This window comes from Cannabis sativa, chromosome 2 (assembly GCF_029168945.1).
Source record: "Cannabis sativa cultivar Pink pepper isolate KNU-18-1 chromosome 2, ASM2916894v1, whole genome shotgun sequence".
In the NCBI taxonomy this organism is placed as follows: domain Eukaryota; kingdom Viridiplantae; phylum Streptophyta; class Magnoliopsida; order Rosales; family Cannabaceae; genus Cannabis; species Cannabis sativa.
Window position 1 is genome coordinate 20,070,814 of NC_083602.1, and position 18,739 is coordinate 20,089,552.

The window sequence follows — 18,739 nt, forward strand, 5'->3', positions numbered from 1 at the left end:
AGTGAGCTCGTCAAATATATTTATAGGAGAACCAAAAGAAAAAAACCACAAAAATAGCCAAAGAGAACGAAGAAGAAATGTATTTATAGCCTCCATCTTCCACACTCACAGACATAACCATCACAACAACACGAGAACACCCAGAAAATACCTATTAATTCAAATAAATAAATCATGAAAAACAACAGTAAAACAATACTAAAACAATACTAAAACAAAAAAAACAATAAAAAAAAATGATCAAAAATTAACTATGTTGTGCACATCCTCAATACTAAATGCACTATATTTGCAAGAAAAGTTCTAGAAAATTAGAACAAAAAAAAACCACACTAAATCTTATATTTTAAAAAAAAAAACATAACTAAGAAATTCAAAAAATTAAAAAAAAAAAAAAGAAGAAGAAAAGAAAAGAAGATGAAGAAGAAGAACTAAGAACTATCACCTTCATGGTCTTCCTTCCCCTCATCACAGAGCAAGCTCTCCATCTCTCTCTCACACACACAACCACACTCTCATCTTTCTCATTCTTCTTCTTCTTCCTCCTTCACATGCTCTTTTTATTTAGTTACGTACTACAAAAGCAGAAAGTTAGCTTTTATTTGGGTAATATTATAGATTTGGGAAAAAAAAAAAAGAAGAAGAAGAAGGTGAATAGTAGAGAGAAAGCTCAAATAGAATGAAAAATAAGTAATAAAAGCTATTATACTTAAAAAGAAAAAAGATAACGTGTAGAAGATGTATATTAAGCTCTTCATGATTAGTTTTTTTTTTTTTAAAAAAAAAATTCACAAAATGACGAAACCATCACATCAAAACTTTTTTACTATTAAATACAATAAAAATTTCATAATTATTTTTTAAAAAAAAAACAATTTATTTATATATATATGAGGTGACAATCAAATTTTCCATCAACCTTTATTAATTTATTTTTTTTAAAAAAAATAATAAAAAAAAACATATCTTAAAGTGACAAAAAACATAAAAGGGAAAAGCTTCATACTAATTCAGTATACAATATGTAGATTAAATAGTAAAAAAGCTTCATATCTATATTGTTGATTCAAAAAAAAAAAAAAAAAAAGTTGGCAGCCGAAAAAAAGAAAAAAAAAAAAAAACAGTACAAAAGTTATTTTTGGAGTGTAACAGTATAAAAGAAAGAAAATGAGAAAACACAGTAAAGTGTGTAAATTTCCCTTTAAATTTATTATTGTATTTTTACCCGACTTCAACATTATAAGGCATGTACCAAAGGATCAATTGTCATTATCAAAGAGCAATATCAAACATCAAAGAGTTATACAGTCACTTGAAGTATCCCTATTGGTAGATTGTGTTCCAATAGAAATTAGTATTGTAAACAAGAGCTTGCCGTATGAACTGTATTTGGCTTATTTAAAAAAAGAAGCAAAAGTGTGTCAATATGAATTCGATTTGGAGAATTTGCGTTACTGTTACTACTCATTTATCAACAAACAAAAAAAGTGACTGTTGTGTACACTTAAAATTATGGAAGAGACATTGACTTTTGAATCTTTGTCTACAATTTGTATATCTCATATCATATTTCCCATCTTTTATTTAGGGTGAGAAATTCATAAAATAGTTCATCCAATTGAATCCGCAAAGTGCGGATATCTGTACTTGTACGAATTGAATTGGAAAATTCAAAATCCGCATTTGTGAGGATTAGATGTTGATTGACATGTAAAAGTAACTGATCCAATCCAATCCACACATCTTTATAAAAAAAAATTAAAAAAATTATATATTCAAATAATATTTTAATGTAAAGAAAATAGTAATTTAAAAGTATAATACATATAATACAATTATATTTCGAAACTCAATAGATAAAATATATTTTTTATTCTTATATATAATTTTTTTTCTACATACAATTTAAATAAAATTAAATATTTCTTTATACATACAATTTTTCTTCTTCCTTTGAATTTGTTATTTGTTATTTTAATTATTTTAATGTGTTGTTGGAGACATAAAATAACAATAATTTATTATATTTTTTTGTTGAAAAAAAATATATATTTTTCATAAATATTAAATAATTTAATATTAAAAAATAACCAATATAAAATAACATATCCAATCTATACTTTTGTAGATTGAATTTGAATTATTGTACGGATTGAATTGGATCCAAAAAATGAAATCCGCACTTAATGCGAATCGAATGCACTATTAGCAAAATAGTGCGGATTGGACGAAGACTGCTACTGAAAAATAATAAGCACAATGAGTATGGCAATCGGACCCACAATGGTGGCCTCATTTCAAAATAAAACACATATGGCGTATTTGACTGTTTGACTTTGGTGTCAATACTCAAAAGTGTGAACCAGTTGTAAAGCCCTTTTTAACCTAAAGTTGGTATTGTCCAACATCTCCAGTTCTCCACTCTTGTGTTGTGTTGTTTGTACCTCGAAACAAGTGAAAATGGGCTGTGACCCTCAAATTCTTAATCATTGAATAATACATTACTAGTAATTTTTATGTTTTTTGGCTGAATATCATCATCCATCCCTCTACTTTTATTCACTCTTATAATCTTTCAGTTCTTTTTTTTTTCAGTTTCAAAACATACAATTCAACATATCTTTTCAACAGCAAAAACAATCTTTTCGTCCGTCCAACTAGAGTACATATAAAAATACCCCACAATTTGCAATAATGAAAAGTAAATTCTAACTAGAATAACAACTTTATAAGTTATAACATTAGTAATGACGTATATTTAATTTTTACCATAAATATTTTGGTGTGGATCACATTACTTTTAGTTGTGTAGTTAAGATTATTACAGGTCACTGTTTAAGTGTTTTAAGTGTGCCACAAACATTACTCTATAATTAAATATAAACATAATGGGGTTCATCTAGAGTGGATGTGCTTGTCCCCACAATCCCACTGACAGCTGGATCTTTAATAAGAAGAAGAAGAAAAAAAGTAATTCCTATATGAAATCACTCAAACTAAAGGCTTAATAAGATCATTTTATGAAACTTTATTGTGATATCTAACTTTAGAAACTCAACAAGTAAAAATTTATTATTGCTCTGAAGGCACAAAATAATTTCCTACTTTTCTTGCGCACAAACATCTATCTATATACTATTTACGTAAGAAAATAAAAATAAAAATAAAAATAACACATTTACAAGATTATTTTTAATTTTAACTTTTTTCTTTTCTTTTTTTATTATTTTTTTTTTAAAGAAAAGAATGACAACATAAAATTGTGTTACTCCTATAAGCATAAACCATCATCAATACCTTGTGCTCATTGCTCATACCTCCCTTTATGCAATATTTTGCTGTAAAGTGGCAGAAAAATTTAGAATGTATGGGATTTCTCCTGTGTGTTCATTTGTAAGGATCAACCCAACATTTATCCTCTTGAACAGCCTTTTCCCATCTTTTCTTGAAAATATCTAATTCTATGTATGATTGCCTTCTCACCTACACATATTACACAAAACAATTTCTTAAGTTGATCTAACATAAGATATCAAATCTCCAATCCAATTGCCTCATTGAATCATAATAAGTTTATATTGTTCTTGTTTGGGAAGTTTCAAAAGAAGAATGTAACTCATAAGTCAAAACTTACATCCACTCTGGGGCCCTTAAAATGGGAATGAGAATGGGATGGTGCCTACAAAAAAGAAAAAGATTAAGGGGTTTTAGGTCCAATTGACAGTGAAAATACAGTGAAGATGTAGTGTAGAGATCGAAACCTTCTCTGTGCTTGAAATATTTTTTGTTTTAACAGTGTGGCCTTTCGCTGAAAAACTTGTCTGCATCGGAATATGTTGGCAGTTATTTTTGGATTATGCACATGACAAAACATGAGAGGTTTACATGGTTGATAAGATACCATCATAAATGACATCAGACATTTTATGTTTGAAAAGAGTTTAGATTTTTATCTATGTATATGATTATTGTGCTTAACGTAAGATGGGAATTTCATGTATAAAAAATAGTCAAAATTACCAAGTGAAAAGTTAAACATAAAGCTCAAGAGAAGATGGAGTGTGTCCCAATAAGAATAGAGAGTATGATCATATTTCTAACCTTATTTCCATCACCACCTCCACCTCCCAGTGTAGGGCGACCATAATGAATTATGTATTCAGCATCAACAACACCAACATTATTGGTTCGATCACCCTGTCAAGAAAGAAAGATAAAGAATACTTAATCAACATGGTCTAGCCAAAATGATCAATGAGAAGGTCAAAGTAATGCAACCATTTAAGATAAAAATAATATATCAGAAAAAACATGCCTGTGCACAGTAACCAAGCTGCATATCTAGACCCCAAGCATGAATCAAGTCATTCTGCAAATAATCAAACAAGAAGGTCATTAAGTCAAAATTAACATTCACGATTCATTTATTTTACTGATTTTACATAAGAAGAGTTGATTCATGACATGTCATTGTTTTTCTTTTGTTTTGAAATTAGTCACTCTCTCTAATCCTACACTATTTTGGGAGCATAAAAGAGGACACTATAATAAATGCTATGTTAGTACCCAGGAGGGACTCAAACATCCGACCTGGGAGCGAACCACACGCCTGAGCGTTTGAGCTACCCCTGTCAGGTGATTCATTTCATTCTTAAAACAGAAAAGAACTCACTTGGATCATATACCATACACAACGCCAAGCAGCTCTTGAAAAAACAGGGGCCATCATTTCAATCCATCTGCAACAAAAATCTTCATTTCATATTATGGTGTAAATGAACTTATATTATAGCAGCAATACTTTTACAAAATGTACAAAGAGGATCCACTAAAGTTATTTCAGGAAAGAAAAAAAAAATTCCTATCTTGGTTAGCAAGATAACACTATTATGGTGTAGTACTATTAAGTCTGAAAGCTGAAAATTTACCCAGTGCATGGAGGAGCTGTACTGCTGCCATCACAACCTTTCCCACTTTCACCATGCTTGTAAATTCTTCTGCAGACACAAACAGTGAAAAATAAGTAAGCCTTCATACTAGAGAAATAAACTACACACAGGCATTTCTCTTAATTGGTCAAATGGTGGCATTAAATAACCGCACCTAGAAATGATTTTAAGCTTAAAAGAAAAAAAATAATCACTCTCTGCTACTTGAATCTTGAATAATTCCTTGTACACAGTAAATAGCAATTATCTGACAATACATATGAAGGTAAAACCAAAATCCCTGTGAACTTTTTCATACTTTTCTTCACATAAATTTTATTGTCTAAAACTAATCATGTTTTCAAAGATGGTGTCCTTGTGATCTGTTTTTGTTTATCATAAGAAGGACAACATTACTTTGTGCCATACTTCTTCAAATGTAGCTAAAAGTTACGAAAACTACAACTTGCCACGCTGATAATATGGAATTGTTACTAATACCTGTGGACTATCTTCCTCCCCCGTGCAGTAATTTGATGATGCAGCTCTACTGATTTGGCTGGATCAAGTGCAGGCTGGGATATCTCAAGCCCTTCACTTTGAACAATAGATATATACCTAAAAGATTTTAAAAGAAGGGTAAATACCATTTTGGACCCTGTGTTTTGCAAAAGTTACAGATTGGACCCTGTGTTTTGTTAAATGACAAAATGGACCCTGTATTTTCTAAAATATGAGCTTAATTTTTGACAACTTTTTTTTTAATACAACCAACTTGAAGACAATGCTTAATACGAACAGATACAAAAAATGTAAACAGTTTTGTCATAGCACTTTTAGATCGGATTATAATTAAACTTTATTTTGACAAAAAAAATCAATTCAGGGTCCTATTTGTACTATTTTAGAAAATACAAGGTCCATTTTGTCATTTAACAAAACACAAGGTCCAATTGGTAACTTTTGTAAAACAGAGGGTCCAAAATGGTATTTACCCTTAAAAGAAATATCAACTAAGGTGTTATTTTTCAATCCTTAATGCAACTAATTTAATACAAACAAGGTCTAAAGAATGGATTTAAAGAAAAAGGGTTTAAGGAAATTTTATGTCTGAACTTCGGGTGCTAGCTAACATGTGATAAAAGAGTGAGTTTTTAAGATAAAAGATATGCAACCCTCATAATCTGAATATGGTACATATAGAGCATTCATAATAGGAAATACAAAAACACAAATGCATAAACATGAGGTGACATGACATACCTTTGAGGACTGAAACTTTCTACTCCAAGGTCCTCATCCCAAAGGAAAATGTAGCCATATTCAGCCACTATATCAGGATGTAAGAAACGTTTGGCGAACCACCTAGCATCAATGGCATCATCACACGATAAATCAGGTTTGAAAACTGCAGCTTCCATTTTAATAAGGTTAGACTAAAAGTTGAGAGAAGTACCATTTTGTTTGATTGATTGCAGATACATGTAACACATGGTCACACCATTCATAACTCTTCCATTCATCAAGTTTACCATCATAATGGAAGAGCATTACAGCAAAATTATTGGATAGAAACTGCAAAACAATGTGTAAACAGGAGGAATCATTCACTTGGATACAGAAAGTATAACTCGTTAATTTTAGAGAGCAAAAATTTGCTTCTTACCTTTTTAACCATTTTATTGATTAAATCCTTTTGTTTTATGCCAACAGCCACAGCAAATAAGTTAACCTTAGCACTTTCATTTTTCTGGTTGAAAAAGGATGCAAATCAGTATTGACAAGAAGCCTTGAAAACAGATTTAGAATTCTCATACTTAAAGCAATCAATGGACTAGAATAAGTCATCTAAAATCATACCTTTGGAAAACCCCACAAAGGCCGCATTTCCAAGTTTGAAGTCTTGGATACAATACCTTCGGGTAATGCCTCACTCCCATTAGGTCTACATTGGTTCTAAAGGGACAAACAAATGTGAATAACAACGTCCCAATATTTATGTACATTAATAATTTATGTTGTATGGAAGAAAACACACCTTGCATTTGTTGAAGTTAAGATTATGTAGAGTATCAGTCATTCCCCATATTGATAATTTCTACACAGAAGTATCAAAAGAGTCATTACAAAGTTTGAGGGACTTAACTATAGACCAGATTCTAAGAAAGTTTGATCTTATATTTACATAAAAAAAAAAAAGTACAAAAAGATGAATAGAAGAAATAAATACCTCTTTGTAGATTGGTGCTATAAAAGCATTCCCTAATAAAAAAACTAGACATAGCAAAGAAGTTGCAGGAACAAGGCTACAAAAGCAAGACCTCCTACTGTGTGAATCAGCAAGTAAAGATACCTGAGAAGAGGAGAAAGAATAAACCAAAAGCCAAATTTAACTACATAAACAGAACTTTTCAGTGTTATCTTGCAACCCCAAAAGTACTAATTCTGTAAAAAATTCTTATGGGTACTGACAAAAAAGATTCAATAACCAATAATTGAAATTAATAAGAGGAAATGCAAAGATTCAGGAGAGGGACAATATATTGCTTGCTCTTTATGAGAACACAAATTGTTCAAATTATGCAAAGAATAATTATGTTCAAATGGGTAAGGAAACTTATGAGTGAATGAAAATAAAAGAGTACACTTTCTTATTGATGAGTATATATAGCTTTAATGTAATGCCGATCAATGAAAACTCAAAAACAATTTGAAGAAATAACCTAAGCCTTTGTGTACAATTACAGCAAAAAGAAAAATACTTTATCACAACTTAAGCTGATTGGTTTTGTCTGTTAAAAGTCATAATGTGCTGGACTCACTGAAACCAAGAAAGTAAATTAGGATTTATTAGCAGCATCGAAATTAGTGTACTTAACCAATGAAGCAAACACATGCAAAACATATCTATCTCTGTATACAAATATATAAATATATTTATGGGATTTAGGAACTGATTTTACATAAATTCTTGTTACAAAAGGCAGAGAAACGACATATCTGAAACCCAACAATATAATTTATACGTATAGATATCATTTGTTTGGTGATGTTCGGTTATTAAAAATCTAAACTTTAACTACCAAAGAAAAAACAAAAAACAAAAAAAGAGTAAAATTGGAAAAAAGACAGAAGAAAGATGAAGATGGGTACTTACAAAATCAGGAGACTTCATTTGATTATCTGAAACTGCCAAGACCCCAACACCGAACAACAATTACTATTACTATTATAATCAATATATGCCCAACACAACCCAAAAACGTGTTCTTTGAAGCATTTTCACCAATGGTCGAGGATTACGTTACTGGGCACATATCAATCATCACAATTATGTATAATATATTCAAAAGAAAGAAAAAAAGAAAACGTGGAACAGATGGAGTTGCAGAGAGAGAGAAAAGAAGATATATAATTGTAAAGAGAGAGAGAGAGAGAGAGAGAGAGAGAGAGAGAGAAGGAGAGAGAGGCAGAGCGAGTAAGACGGGTAAATTAAACAGGTGCGGGTTTTGGGTTTGAGTTAGGCCTATCTTAACTCCATTTTTTCTACTACGAGTCAGTACAAGACTAAATCTCTGATATTAATATTAATATTCATATTAATTGTAATTATAAATTAATAATAATTATGGGAAGAATAAAGGAGCCATCTCTTACTATGATAGATTTTTTCTTTTGATTAAAATATCTCTTACAAAGATTTATTAGTTTGTTTTTATTCTAGTCGTCTCGTCTTGTTCACGCCACGGTTTGGTGTTTTATTCTATTATCATTTTTTTTTTATCATTCACTATAATAATAATTAAAAAAGAAATAAAACTATTCGTATACATTCTTGACTTTTTTATTTATTTCAAATAATAGATTCTTGGTGCTATCTCTTTTTTCTATTATTATTTTGGATATGACTGTGACTTTCAGCTATGATGATTTTTTAAACAGTTTGTGTAACAAATTCATACAACAACGTCATACTATTTTTATTGATTTATTTTTTTCTGAAAGGAACTATTGTCTTATATGATTATAAGATATGTACAAGCTAACAATCGTGGTGTCTGATATTGTGATTTTTTTCCCCAACAATTGATAAGTAGCCCGAAATAAACAAAGAAAAAAGAAAGTAAAATGTGCATAATATTTTGATTATGATTTTTAAACAAGTATAAAGTTGGATTCTTTTCTTTCCTTGCACGCCGGGAAATTAAGAATCTGCATGATAAAAGAGAAAATAACGGAAAGAAAAAGGGAAAAGCAAAACCAAAACAGAATACTTAATTTTCTATTAGGCTAATTAGCATTTTATTTTGACATGTAACAAAGATACTAATTAGCCTTTCTATTAATACTACTAGCAGTACAAACAAGGGTATGAATGATTTTTCTGCAAAAGAAAGATTTAAGTGAAGAACTATTAATGAAGCATATAATCCATGGTTGATATTCATCAGATTCAGATCATAGTGTGGTGGGTTGCTCCCTGCTATTATTGTATTAGTAGTATTCTTGATTGTGAACAGCCTATTGGCCACCATGACTGTGGTCCGGCCCACCATGGCCCAGTCTAATGCATCTTGGACTGCACTTTCAGATTCAGTCTATTACTGTAGTAGTGCCCTCGTCCAATAGTAATGTCTTTGGGCTTATGACCACCCTTTCCTTCAGCCCAACTCACAATTGTACACTTTTTTTTTTTTTTGATTTTATTACTTTTATACTGCCATGCGATAGAAATTACAAAAATACTGTACATTTAACTGTCTTTTATAATGCTTATACTGCCACTTATTATTTTACATGTCTTTCTCTATTTTTATTAATTAATTTTTAAAAAAAATTGTTGATGTGATGCTCATAGTCAAATCATAGCAACTCACATTTTTTTTTTGTTTTGTAATCACACTTACCCCACATTTCATGATTTCATATTTTTTTTCATCATCTTAAGCTATTCATCTCTCTCCCATGTTCATCTTCTTCTTCATGTTCTTTTTTATTTATTTATTTTTTATACAATTGTTTGAACTTCAACCTTCAAGATGTGCTTGATGAGAGAGAGTGAGAGAGAGACCAGTAAACAGAGAGCCTATCTTGTAAGAATATCTTCAAGAAGAACAATACAGGGGAAGAAGAAGAACAGTAAACAACTCAAACTTTCTAAGTAAAAAAAGATCTCTTTTTTCTTTATTTATTTTTTCTAGAACAACATAAACTTTACTAAGTTTATGTTGTTTTTACTAATGCAAAATGGTCATAAATTTGGAAACTAAATTAGTAAATGTCCCTTTTAAAAAAAAAATTAAGAAAATGGCCAAATATAATAAATTAGCTAATAAGAATTATACAAATACATTTATCACATATTTTTTTTAAAAAAAAAAAATATATAATAATAAAATTAAGTTATATAATTTTTTTAGTATTGCATATTATTATATTGTAACAAAAATGAATAAATATATTAGATCATTAAATATATACAGTAGTATTTGATATATCGTAGTAGTGAAAATTAATATACTGTAGTAATAAAATTATATACCACAAGGAAATTATAACAATACTAAATTAATACTCAAAAAATATATATAGCATGCTAACAAAATTATATATACCACCATTAAAATGTGAATACATACCAAAAAATTTATATATAATAAAATAGAAACTAAATATCATCTTAAATAAATGATATACTATAGACAACAAAAACTATATACCATAGAAGAAAAATTATATACCTACAATAAAAAATAAAATAAAATAATATAATATTATTAAAAAAATTGTATATATCATATTAACAAAATTATATATCACATTTATGTATAATAAAATAAAAACTAAACATGCCTTATCTAAAATAAAATGATATACTATACAATCAAATTTATATACCATATAACAGAAAATATATACCTTATAATAGAAATATATATAACTAGTTAACAGCCCGCGCTTCGCGTGCGGCTATTTATAGACAGTTTAAATTATATGTATGAATATTTATTAAATAATAAAATCGTATCAAATAATTTCAAATTTATTTTTATGTATAATTTTAAAATATATATTTATTGAAAACTTATCATATAATTTTAAAATAACTATTATTACCAATATTTCATTTATAGTCACTACTACATTTAATGATATCATCACTGTATCTCACTTGTAGTCATCGTTAATATCTTTTCCAATTGAATTGCTCTGTACATAAAATAAATCAAACATTGATTGGTAAGTACTCACTTTTATACATAAGTGAAACATATTCTATTATAAATTAATTACCCAAAATAACTTTTAACTGTCACATCATAGTCTCACTCTTCAACTTTATACATAGACATAGATGTAGACTACCCATTTCCTTGAATAATCTAAAGAAATAAAATGTAACGCCTTAATGCTAAGACACACTACAGTGCTTTTTCAATTACAGTGCAATCTTTGCTAATCAAAGAATTTTCTTGAAAAACGTGTTAAATTAAAAATTTCATATTATTTAATAAACTTTATAATATATTAAAATATTTACAAGTGTCGGGATCCTGTTTTCAAACTTTTCAAAAGTTAATATTCCAAAATACACATTTGATAGGTCGCACAGCGACTACCAAAATACAATCCCCAGATGTCCCGAGACCGAACACTCCAGGTTGCGCTGCTTTGACATGTACAATCTAACCCTAGCTCAGGTTCACTCCTGTTCAGCTTTCGTCTTTCCTTTACCTACACATGGAAGCAGAACTGTGAGTCGACAGACTCAGTAAGAAATGCATATAACATATCATATAATTTCCGACCTGTAATTAGGCGCCCATACACCTACTTACAAGGCTTAATAGATGAGTAAGAACGTTCAATACTAGGGTACAGCCACTATACCACATACACAACGTACCTCACTGTATGAGTGTTGGTAGGGTTTATTTCGTACCCTGAGTACCACTTAGTGATATACCACACACCTCAGCACTTTCTCGTACTTGTGTTGGTATCACTGTACTGTACTCACAACAATATTCACTTACCAATGCACTCTGTACCATAACCATACAAGCGTTGATAGTGCAATTAACACTTTAAGCATGCATATACACATAACATATACATACACTCAGATAATCATATCACACATTATATTCAGTTCTTACCTTATTTCTGAATTCAAGTGTGCTGGCCGACCTGAACGGAAATCTTGTGCTAGATGGATGCCCTAATCACATTTCAAAACCAGGTAAGTTACATGATTAAAACCCTAATCCCGGGACACCCAAAATCAAAACCCTAAGTTCTGTTATACTTTCTATAAGTTATTCTAACTCTGGAAATGGGGAAACATCCAACCAAGGCACCGCAAATACGAAAATTGAGAAAATGAAAGGCCTAGGGAACCCTGCCAAAACCGGCTAGCCAGTTTTAGAGGCTCTGCAAACCTTACCTGAGTCCCTCTGGGGAGAAGCATTAAAGACAGCAGCTTACATTCTGAATAGAGTACCAAGTAAAGCAGTTGCAAAAATACCTTATGGGCTTTGGACAGGTCGAAAGCCTAGTCTAAAGCATTTCCACATTTGGGGATGTCCAACTGAGGCAAGGCCTTATAGGCCACATGAAAATAAATTGGACTCCAAAACAGTTAGCAGCTACTTTATTGGTTATTCTGAGCGATCTAGGGGCTATAAGTTTTATGATACCACTGTCAGAAATATTTTTGAGACAGGGCTGCAACATTTTTTGAGGATGTTGAATTTGGGGGGAGAAATAAGGTTAGAGACATTGCTTTTGAGGAGGAATTGAATTCAAACTCAGTCCCTACTATCATTTTAGACAATGTTCAAGCTTCCACACCTGTCATTGATCAAGAAATGAATCTGGAACCTCAACAAGTCAATGTTGAACAACTCCCAAATCAGGAAGAGGTTATTGTTCCTGAAGAACAAATTCAACACCCTCAAGACCAAGAGCCATTAAGGAGGTCCACAAGAGAGAGAAGAAATGCTATTTCAGATGACTATTTTGTATTTCTTCAAGAACATGAGGATGAAATTGAAATGATGGAAGATGATCCAATCAACTTGCATCAGGCCATGAAAAGTTCTAACTCTCAAAAGTGGATTGATGCCATGAATGAAGAGAATAAGTGTTGGAATTTATTTTACCAGGATCTTAGATCTACTCACAAGTATGTTTATTAACATCCTAAATAAGAACTTTCTAAAACGATAAATTAAACACATATAAAGTTTAAGAAACCTTACATTGGGTGCAGCGGAATAATATGACTCCTTCCGTTCAGATATCTAGCCCTTGATTCCTTTCTGTAGCAGAGCATTATCAATATCTGAACCTGGATCTCTTTCTCTGAATCTTTTATGCTGAAACTCCTTTGCTGATGATCTTTCTTCACGATCTTCCTCACTATGATTGAGGTATCACTTGATGTGTGTGGGCACTACTGTAATCACTAAGGATTTCGAAATTCTCAAGAGGGAAGAGAAGAAGTGACAGCTAAAGATAGGGAGAGAGAAGGCTCAGGTTTTTCTCTGAAGGAAAAATAGAAAATTTAAGTGTAATTTTCCTGAAGCCTTCACTATCTATTTATAGCATTCCACTAGGGTTAGGTTTGAATTATTTGTCATTAAAATAATGAAAAAATCAGTTTAAATTTCCTACAAAAGTGGCTGGCCCTACACTTAGTGGATTGGGCCTTGCTTTTTGCAATTTTGCAATTTTAACACCTTTTGTATCTGATTTTCTCAAAAATGCCAATTTCCTAATTCAACCATTTAAATGCCAATTCTAACTATTTAATAACTATAAATAATTATTAAATAATATTGTCATTTATCATATTTATTAATTGAACCATACAAAGTATCATAATTAACAAATATGCCCCTATAAACTCTTTCTTTACAATTTCGCCCTTACTTAGTGAAAAATTCACAAATAGACATAGTCTAATTTGAGAATTATAATTGATTAATCAAAACCAATTACATGAGTCTTACAAGCAATATTATCTCAACTAGTGGGGGGACCATGGGTCTATATAACCGAGCTTCCAATAAGTAGATCAAGAATTTAACACTAAAATTCACTAACTTATTAATTCTTCGTTGAATCCACGCATAGAACTTAGAATTGCACTCTCAGTATATAGAATGCTCTATATGTTCCACCATATAGACACATCATTAGTTATCCATTGTTATAATCCTAATTTGATCAATGATCCTCTATATGAATGATCTACACTGTAAAGGGATTAAATTACCGTTACACCCTACAATGTATTTATTCCTTAAAACACTTCGACCCCGTATAAATGATATTTCAGCTAATGTGAAATGAGTACTCCACCATTTATGTTCGTTTGGTCAAGCTCGAAGGAGATCATCCTTTGCTTACTATTCGCCGATAGAAGCTATAGATTCCATGTTTATGCTAGCGCTCCCACTCAATTGCACGACCGTGTTCCCAAAATGTACGTATCACCCCGACCTAAAAGTAGGCTTAACTAACAAATCAAAGAACACGAATAGCCTTTCAAGATTGAGCCTAATCATATCAGGATTAAGATCATTTGATCTAGGATCAACTTGGCGATATTGACTTGAATAGATATTACGGTAAGTTTAATAAATCTAAGTCAAAGTTCAATATCGGTCCCTTCCGATGCATACTCCATGCATCCAACCTAAGCTTTACTTTAACCAATGTTCTCCGGAAAGAACATAGTATTTCTCCAAATACAAGTAAACTCTTGTTGTAGATTATCATATCGGTAAAACCCCGTGTCCGATAAATCTAGGAAACTTTATTCACATAGTCATGTTTACTTTCCAATGTGTTGACGGCACAATAAACGGGATCAAGTATGTGAAAAGGGTTTCGTATGAATTTATACATTATGTACATATAATCAAGAAATAAATCATGTGAACCATGCAACATTAAATGTTGTTTCGATCTATATTAATAAGTAAATTTGATTATATTGAAATGAGTTTTATTTAGGGCATTAAACCCAACAAACTCCCACTTGCACTAATATAAAACAAAAAGTGCGTTTCAAATAATCTCAACACCTTGATATACAAATCAAGTGTAGTAGTAGTAAACTCCTCGTAATAGGATCGAAAGGTTGAATTAAACACAACCTTTTCTCCACCATTACTCTTCCTTAATCACAAAACCATTGATAAGGTGAAATTCCTCTCTATATGTCTACTCTCTTGGGATACTGGATTCTATACCTTTGGCAACTACTTTTGGTTAATCAGGAAATTAACACTAGTAGTTTAAGGCAATTTGGAATGGTGCCAAAGATGTATAGAACTTTCCTTAGACCGAATAAGTACCTTTCCTGCAACTTTAACATTCGGTCTCTCTCGGTAGACCTAGAGACTTCGGATAGGTTTTTACACTTCTCCGAAATCACTATTCCACCCCCGTAGTAATCACCATCTTATCGTAAAGATTTACTAGCACATAGGCAAATTTCGAAATCTGATATGGTGTAGTCTAAGAGTTTTAAACACACCCTTATTGACTAACATATAGTTCCTCTTCTTTATCTTAGGATTTACTTGATTGTCTTCCAATGTTCTTCTCCTGGATTAATCTGATACCTACTCATTACTCCCACTCAACAACAGTGTCCGGTCTAAGGCATACAAAAGCATATCTAAGACCTCTCACCGTTGATGTAAGAAATTCTTTCATGGTTTTATCTTTTCGGAATAGTTAAGACTTTTCCTTAGATAAATAAAATCTATACCTAAGAAGTTGTGAAGCTTCTATAGATTGCCATTAGAAAGAAAATGCTTCAAACATCTTACTAAAGTAAGTTGCTTGCATTAGAGTAAGTAATTACTGTGTATACCACAAGCCATAGGTTTAGATAAACTCAAACCTATAATACTAGGAACAGAAGTTTTGTTAAGTCCATAGAATAGACTTATTAACGAAAATTTCCTTTTATGTCCTTGTAATAGAAAACTTTAGGTCATTCCATGTGAATGGATTAAACCATAGTTCTATTGGCTTTCTTCTTAGTTTCTTATCTTGACAATCCATTACTTGTTTAAACTCACAATGGATTTTAATCACTTGTGTCTCCCAAGTCATAAGAAGGTGAGTTCCTAGAAACTCTCCCACTACGACAAGGTACCGTGAATTATGTCGAAGAAAACTAAATGGTATTGATCTCTTCGGTTGTGACAAGACAACAGAGGCAGTGGGATCATCATATGTTATAAGATGATAGAACACTTTTGGAATCAAGAATAAATATCTCCTTTATTTGCTACTTGTTTTTCGTACTTAGTCATTTTCTTAGAAAAGTAGTATTTGTTTGAACAAACACTTTCTTATCTATTGACAATGGGATGGTCCACCCCTAATCACTTAGAAAAGCTAACAAACCATGGTTAACGAGTTCTAGCCTTTCTTAAGATTTTGATTAGGTCATCCATGAATCTAGTAATGATTTACATTAAGTATACAACCATTACATCATTCCGAAATTGTATTACCATAGAAGGATTTAGGCAACGACTAGTAACTAATCATCAACATGCAACTCGAAATTTACGGGAGGTAAGTTTGGATATAATTCAAAAATCAATTTAATGATCTTTGAACTTGCATATCTACTAACTATTTCTCCACCCCTATCAGTTCGCAAGATCTTTAACCACTTACCTTAATGGTTTTAACCATTGCTAGAAATTTATGAAATTTTTCAAACATTTCAAATTTCTTTGCATAAGGTATAATCTAGAGTTATCGTTTTAAGAATACAACGAAAAACTCATATCCACCCTCGAATGTACATTCATCTGCGAATGAGATGAACTACTTTCGGTGGATACGAGCATATTAACTCTTTGCGAGAGATTGATCTTGTCAAATCCACTATGAACAAGATACAAATGCCATAGATTAAGAAAATGTGGTATTGTCTCTGATGACATAGGTTTAGTTACATCAAAGAGTTCTTAGAATACTTCAAGTGGATCCCGGTCACAGAATCACCTAACTCATATTCCATACAAGTTTTAATCCATTAATAGAAGATGGATATTAAACACTTGAAAAAGTGTAAGCCGTATTGTGATTCCGGAATTAGAAATATAAGAAAATTTCTATTTGGAATCTAAAATTAAAGTCAAAGACTTAAATTTATACCAAATATTATGAGTAATTCTATCTTGGACCGCACTACTAATACAAACTCTAAGTCAGATTTGCCCATACAAGTAGGAGATTTCTAAGATTGAGGATTTATATCAATTGGGAATAGAATTTCGGGATTATAATCATATGCGTCATATAAAATGACATGAAATGATTTATAGACCATTCATCCAATGATATGTTTTGAAAGCTAATTCGAAATGAATAAGCTAAGAGGAATTAGGATAATTTCGTTTAAAATAAGAATCCAACGATGCTTCGATTAGCGAAAGTCAAAGTAATCTTATTTATATAATCTTCTTGTTTCATATCATAAAAATACTAGTCTAAGGTGTCATCAATGGATGAACAGCTAGATGTCGCATATACAATATTTATCTTTCGAGATCTAACACTATTATGTATGTCTAATGGTGAAAATCCACTAGGGATTTATCTCATTAGATAAACAAGCCAAGTTAGACCAACAATGAAGATTCGAAATTAAACTACAACTTAATAACGAGAAAATAACATGGTTCAATATAAATTCATACACAATTCGTAAATTATAAGCATATAGCAAGTAGGAATGACAAGTGAAAATACTAAAACTTACAATCCTAAATAATTTCCAAGGTTTTCAACAACCGATATCGATGTCCCGTTTAGGCGAGAGTCAAAGCTACCATTCATTGAATAGAGTTGTCGGCTCGTCTAAAATGTTAAACATTCTAGCAACCTTTTATTCGATCAAGATTGGAATTCGCCGTTGTCCCGTTTAGGCGAGAGTCAAGGCAATTCTATCTTATGAGCTTCCACCATTGTTTCATAATTTGCAAGTCAAGTATGGTCGCCACCATTAGGGTGATCCATACCATACAAAACACTTACAAACTACTTATCATGCGAGGTTAAACGGTGCGAAATTGCTAATGAACGTTCCTCCATTAGGGAGGATTACTCACTAAAACAAACGCGGTGTAAAACCCACAATGGAGATCGAATGTCTCTATAATAAAGCTCAATATTTGAAAAGAGTTGTATTTTCTTTTATTCTCTTTATTTATTCTATTTATTTTAAATATATATTTATTTAATTAAAATTTCCAATTTAGAATGAAAAATTCTAAATATAAATTTTAATTTAATATTTATAAATTTTACTTAGATGGATATGAAAATAACATGAATTATTTCCATCTTAGTAATAATTTCCAATAAATATTTAGAAAAAATATTTAAGTTGTTACAAAATTAATTTAAATTAATTTACAACTCAAATTTAATTTTCTATAAATATATATTGCATTTCGAAAAATTAAAGTATATAAGAATACAATTTTCGAAAAATGCATATTAAAATAAAAAATAAATCCTGGAAAAAATTATTCTAATTTAATGTTGGCCCAAAATTAATTAATAAAATTAATTTACAACAAAAAATATAATTTTCCTATTTAATTAAATATATAAGAAAAATTACAAATATTTAAGTATGATGATGAAAATCAACTTAAATATTAATTTTCTATTTAATTAAATACACTAGAAAAATACTTCAAGCAAAAATATCACCTATCTAGATTTTCCTTTGACTAATTAATTCTATTTCTAATAAT

At 30.7% G+C, this 18,739-nt stretch overlaps 1 protein-coding gene across 1 annotated transcript; it reads right to left on the reverse strand.

Annotated features, from left to right (window-relative positions):
- Positions 1-3,045: 3,045 nt before the first annotated feature.
- LOC133029022 (uncharacterized) lies at positions 3,046-8,571 on the reverse strand. The gene is made up of 15 exons (XM_061110244.1): positions 8,086-8,571; positions 7,159-7,281; positions 6,967-7,026; positions 6,789-6,884; positions 6,595-6,678; positions 6,385-6,503; positions 6,192-6,293; positions 5,430-5,546; positions 4,929-4,997; positions 4,673-4,739; positions 4,316-4,369; positions 4,102-4,197; positions 3,762-3,821; positions 3,635-3,679; positions 3,046-3,483 (listed from the first exon to the last, which is right to left on the reverse strand). The coding sequence occupies exons 1-15, from the start codon at positions 8,101-8,103 to the stop codon at positions 3,388-3,390; spliced, it is 1,206 nt and encodes a 401-aa protein (XP_060966227.1). The 5' UTR covers positions 8,104-8,571; the 3' UTR covers positions 3,046-3,387.
- Between the last annotated feature and the right edge of the window lie 10,168 nt (positions 8,572-18,739).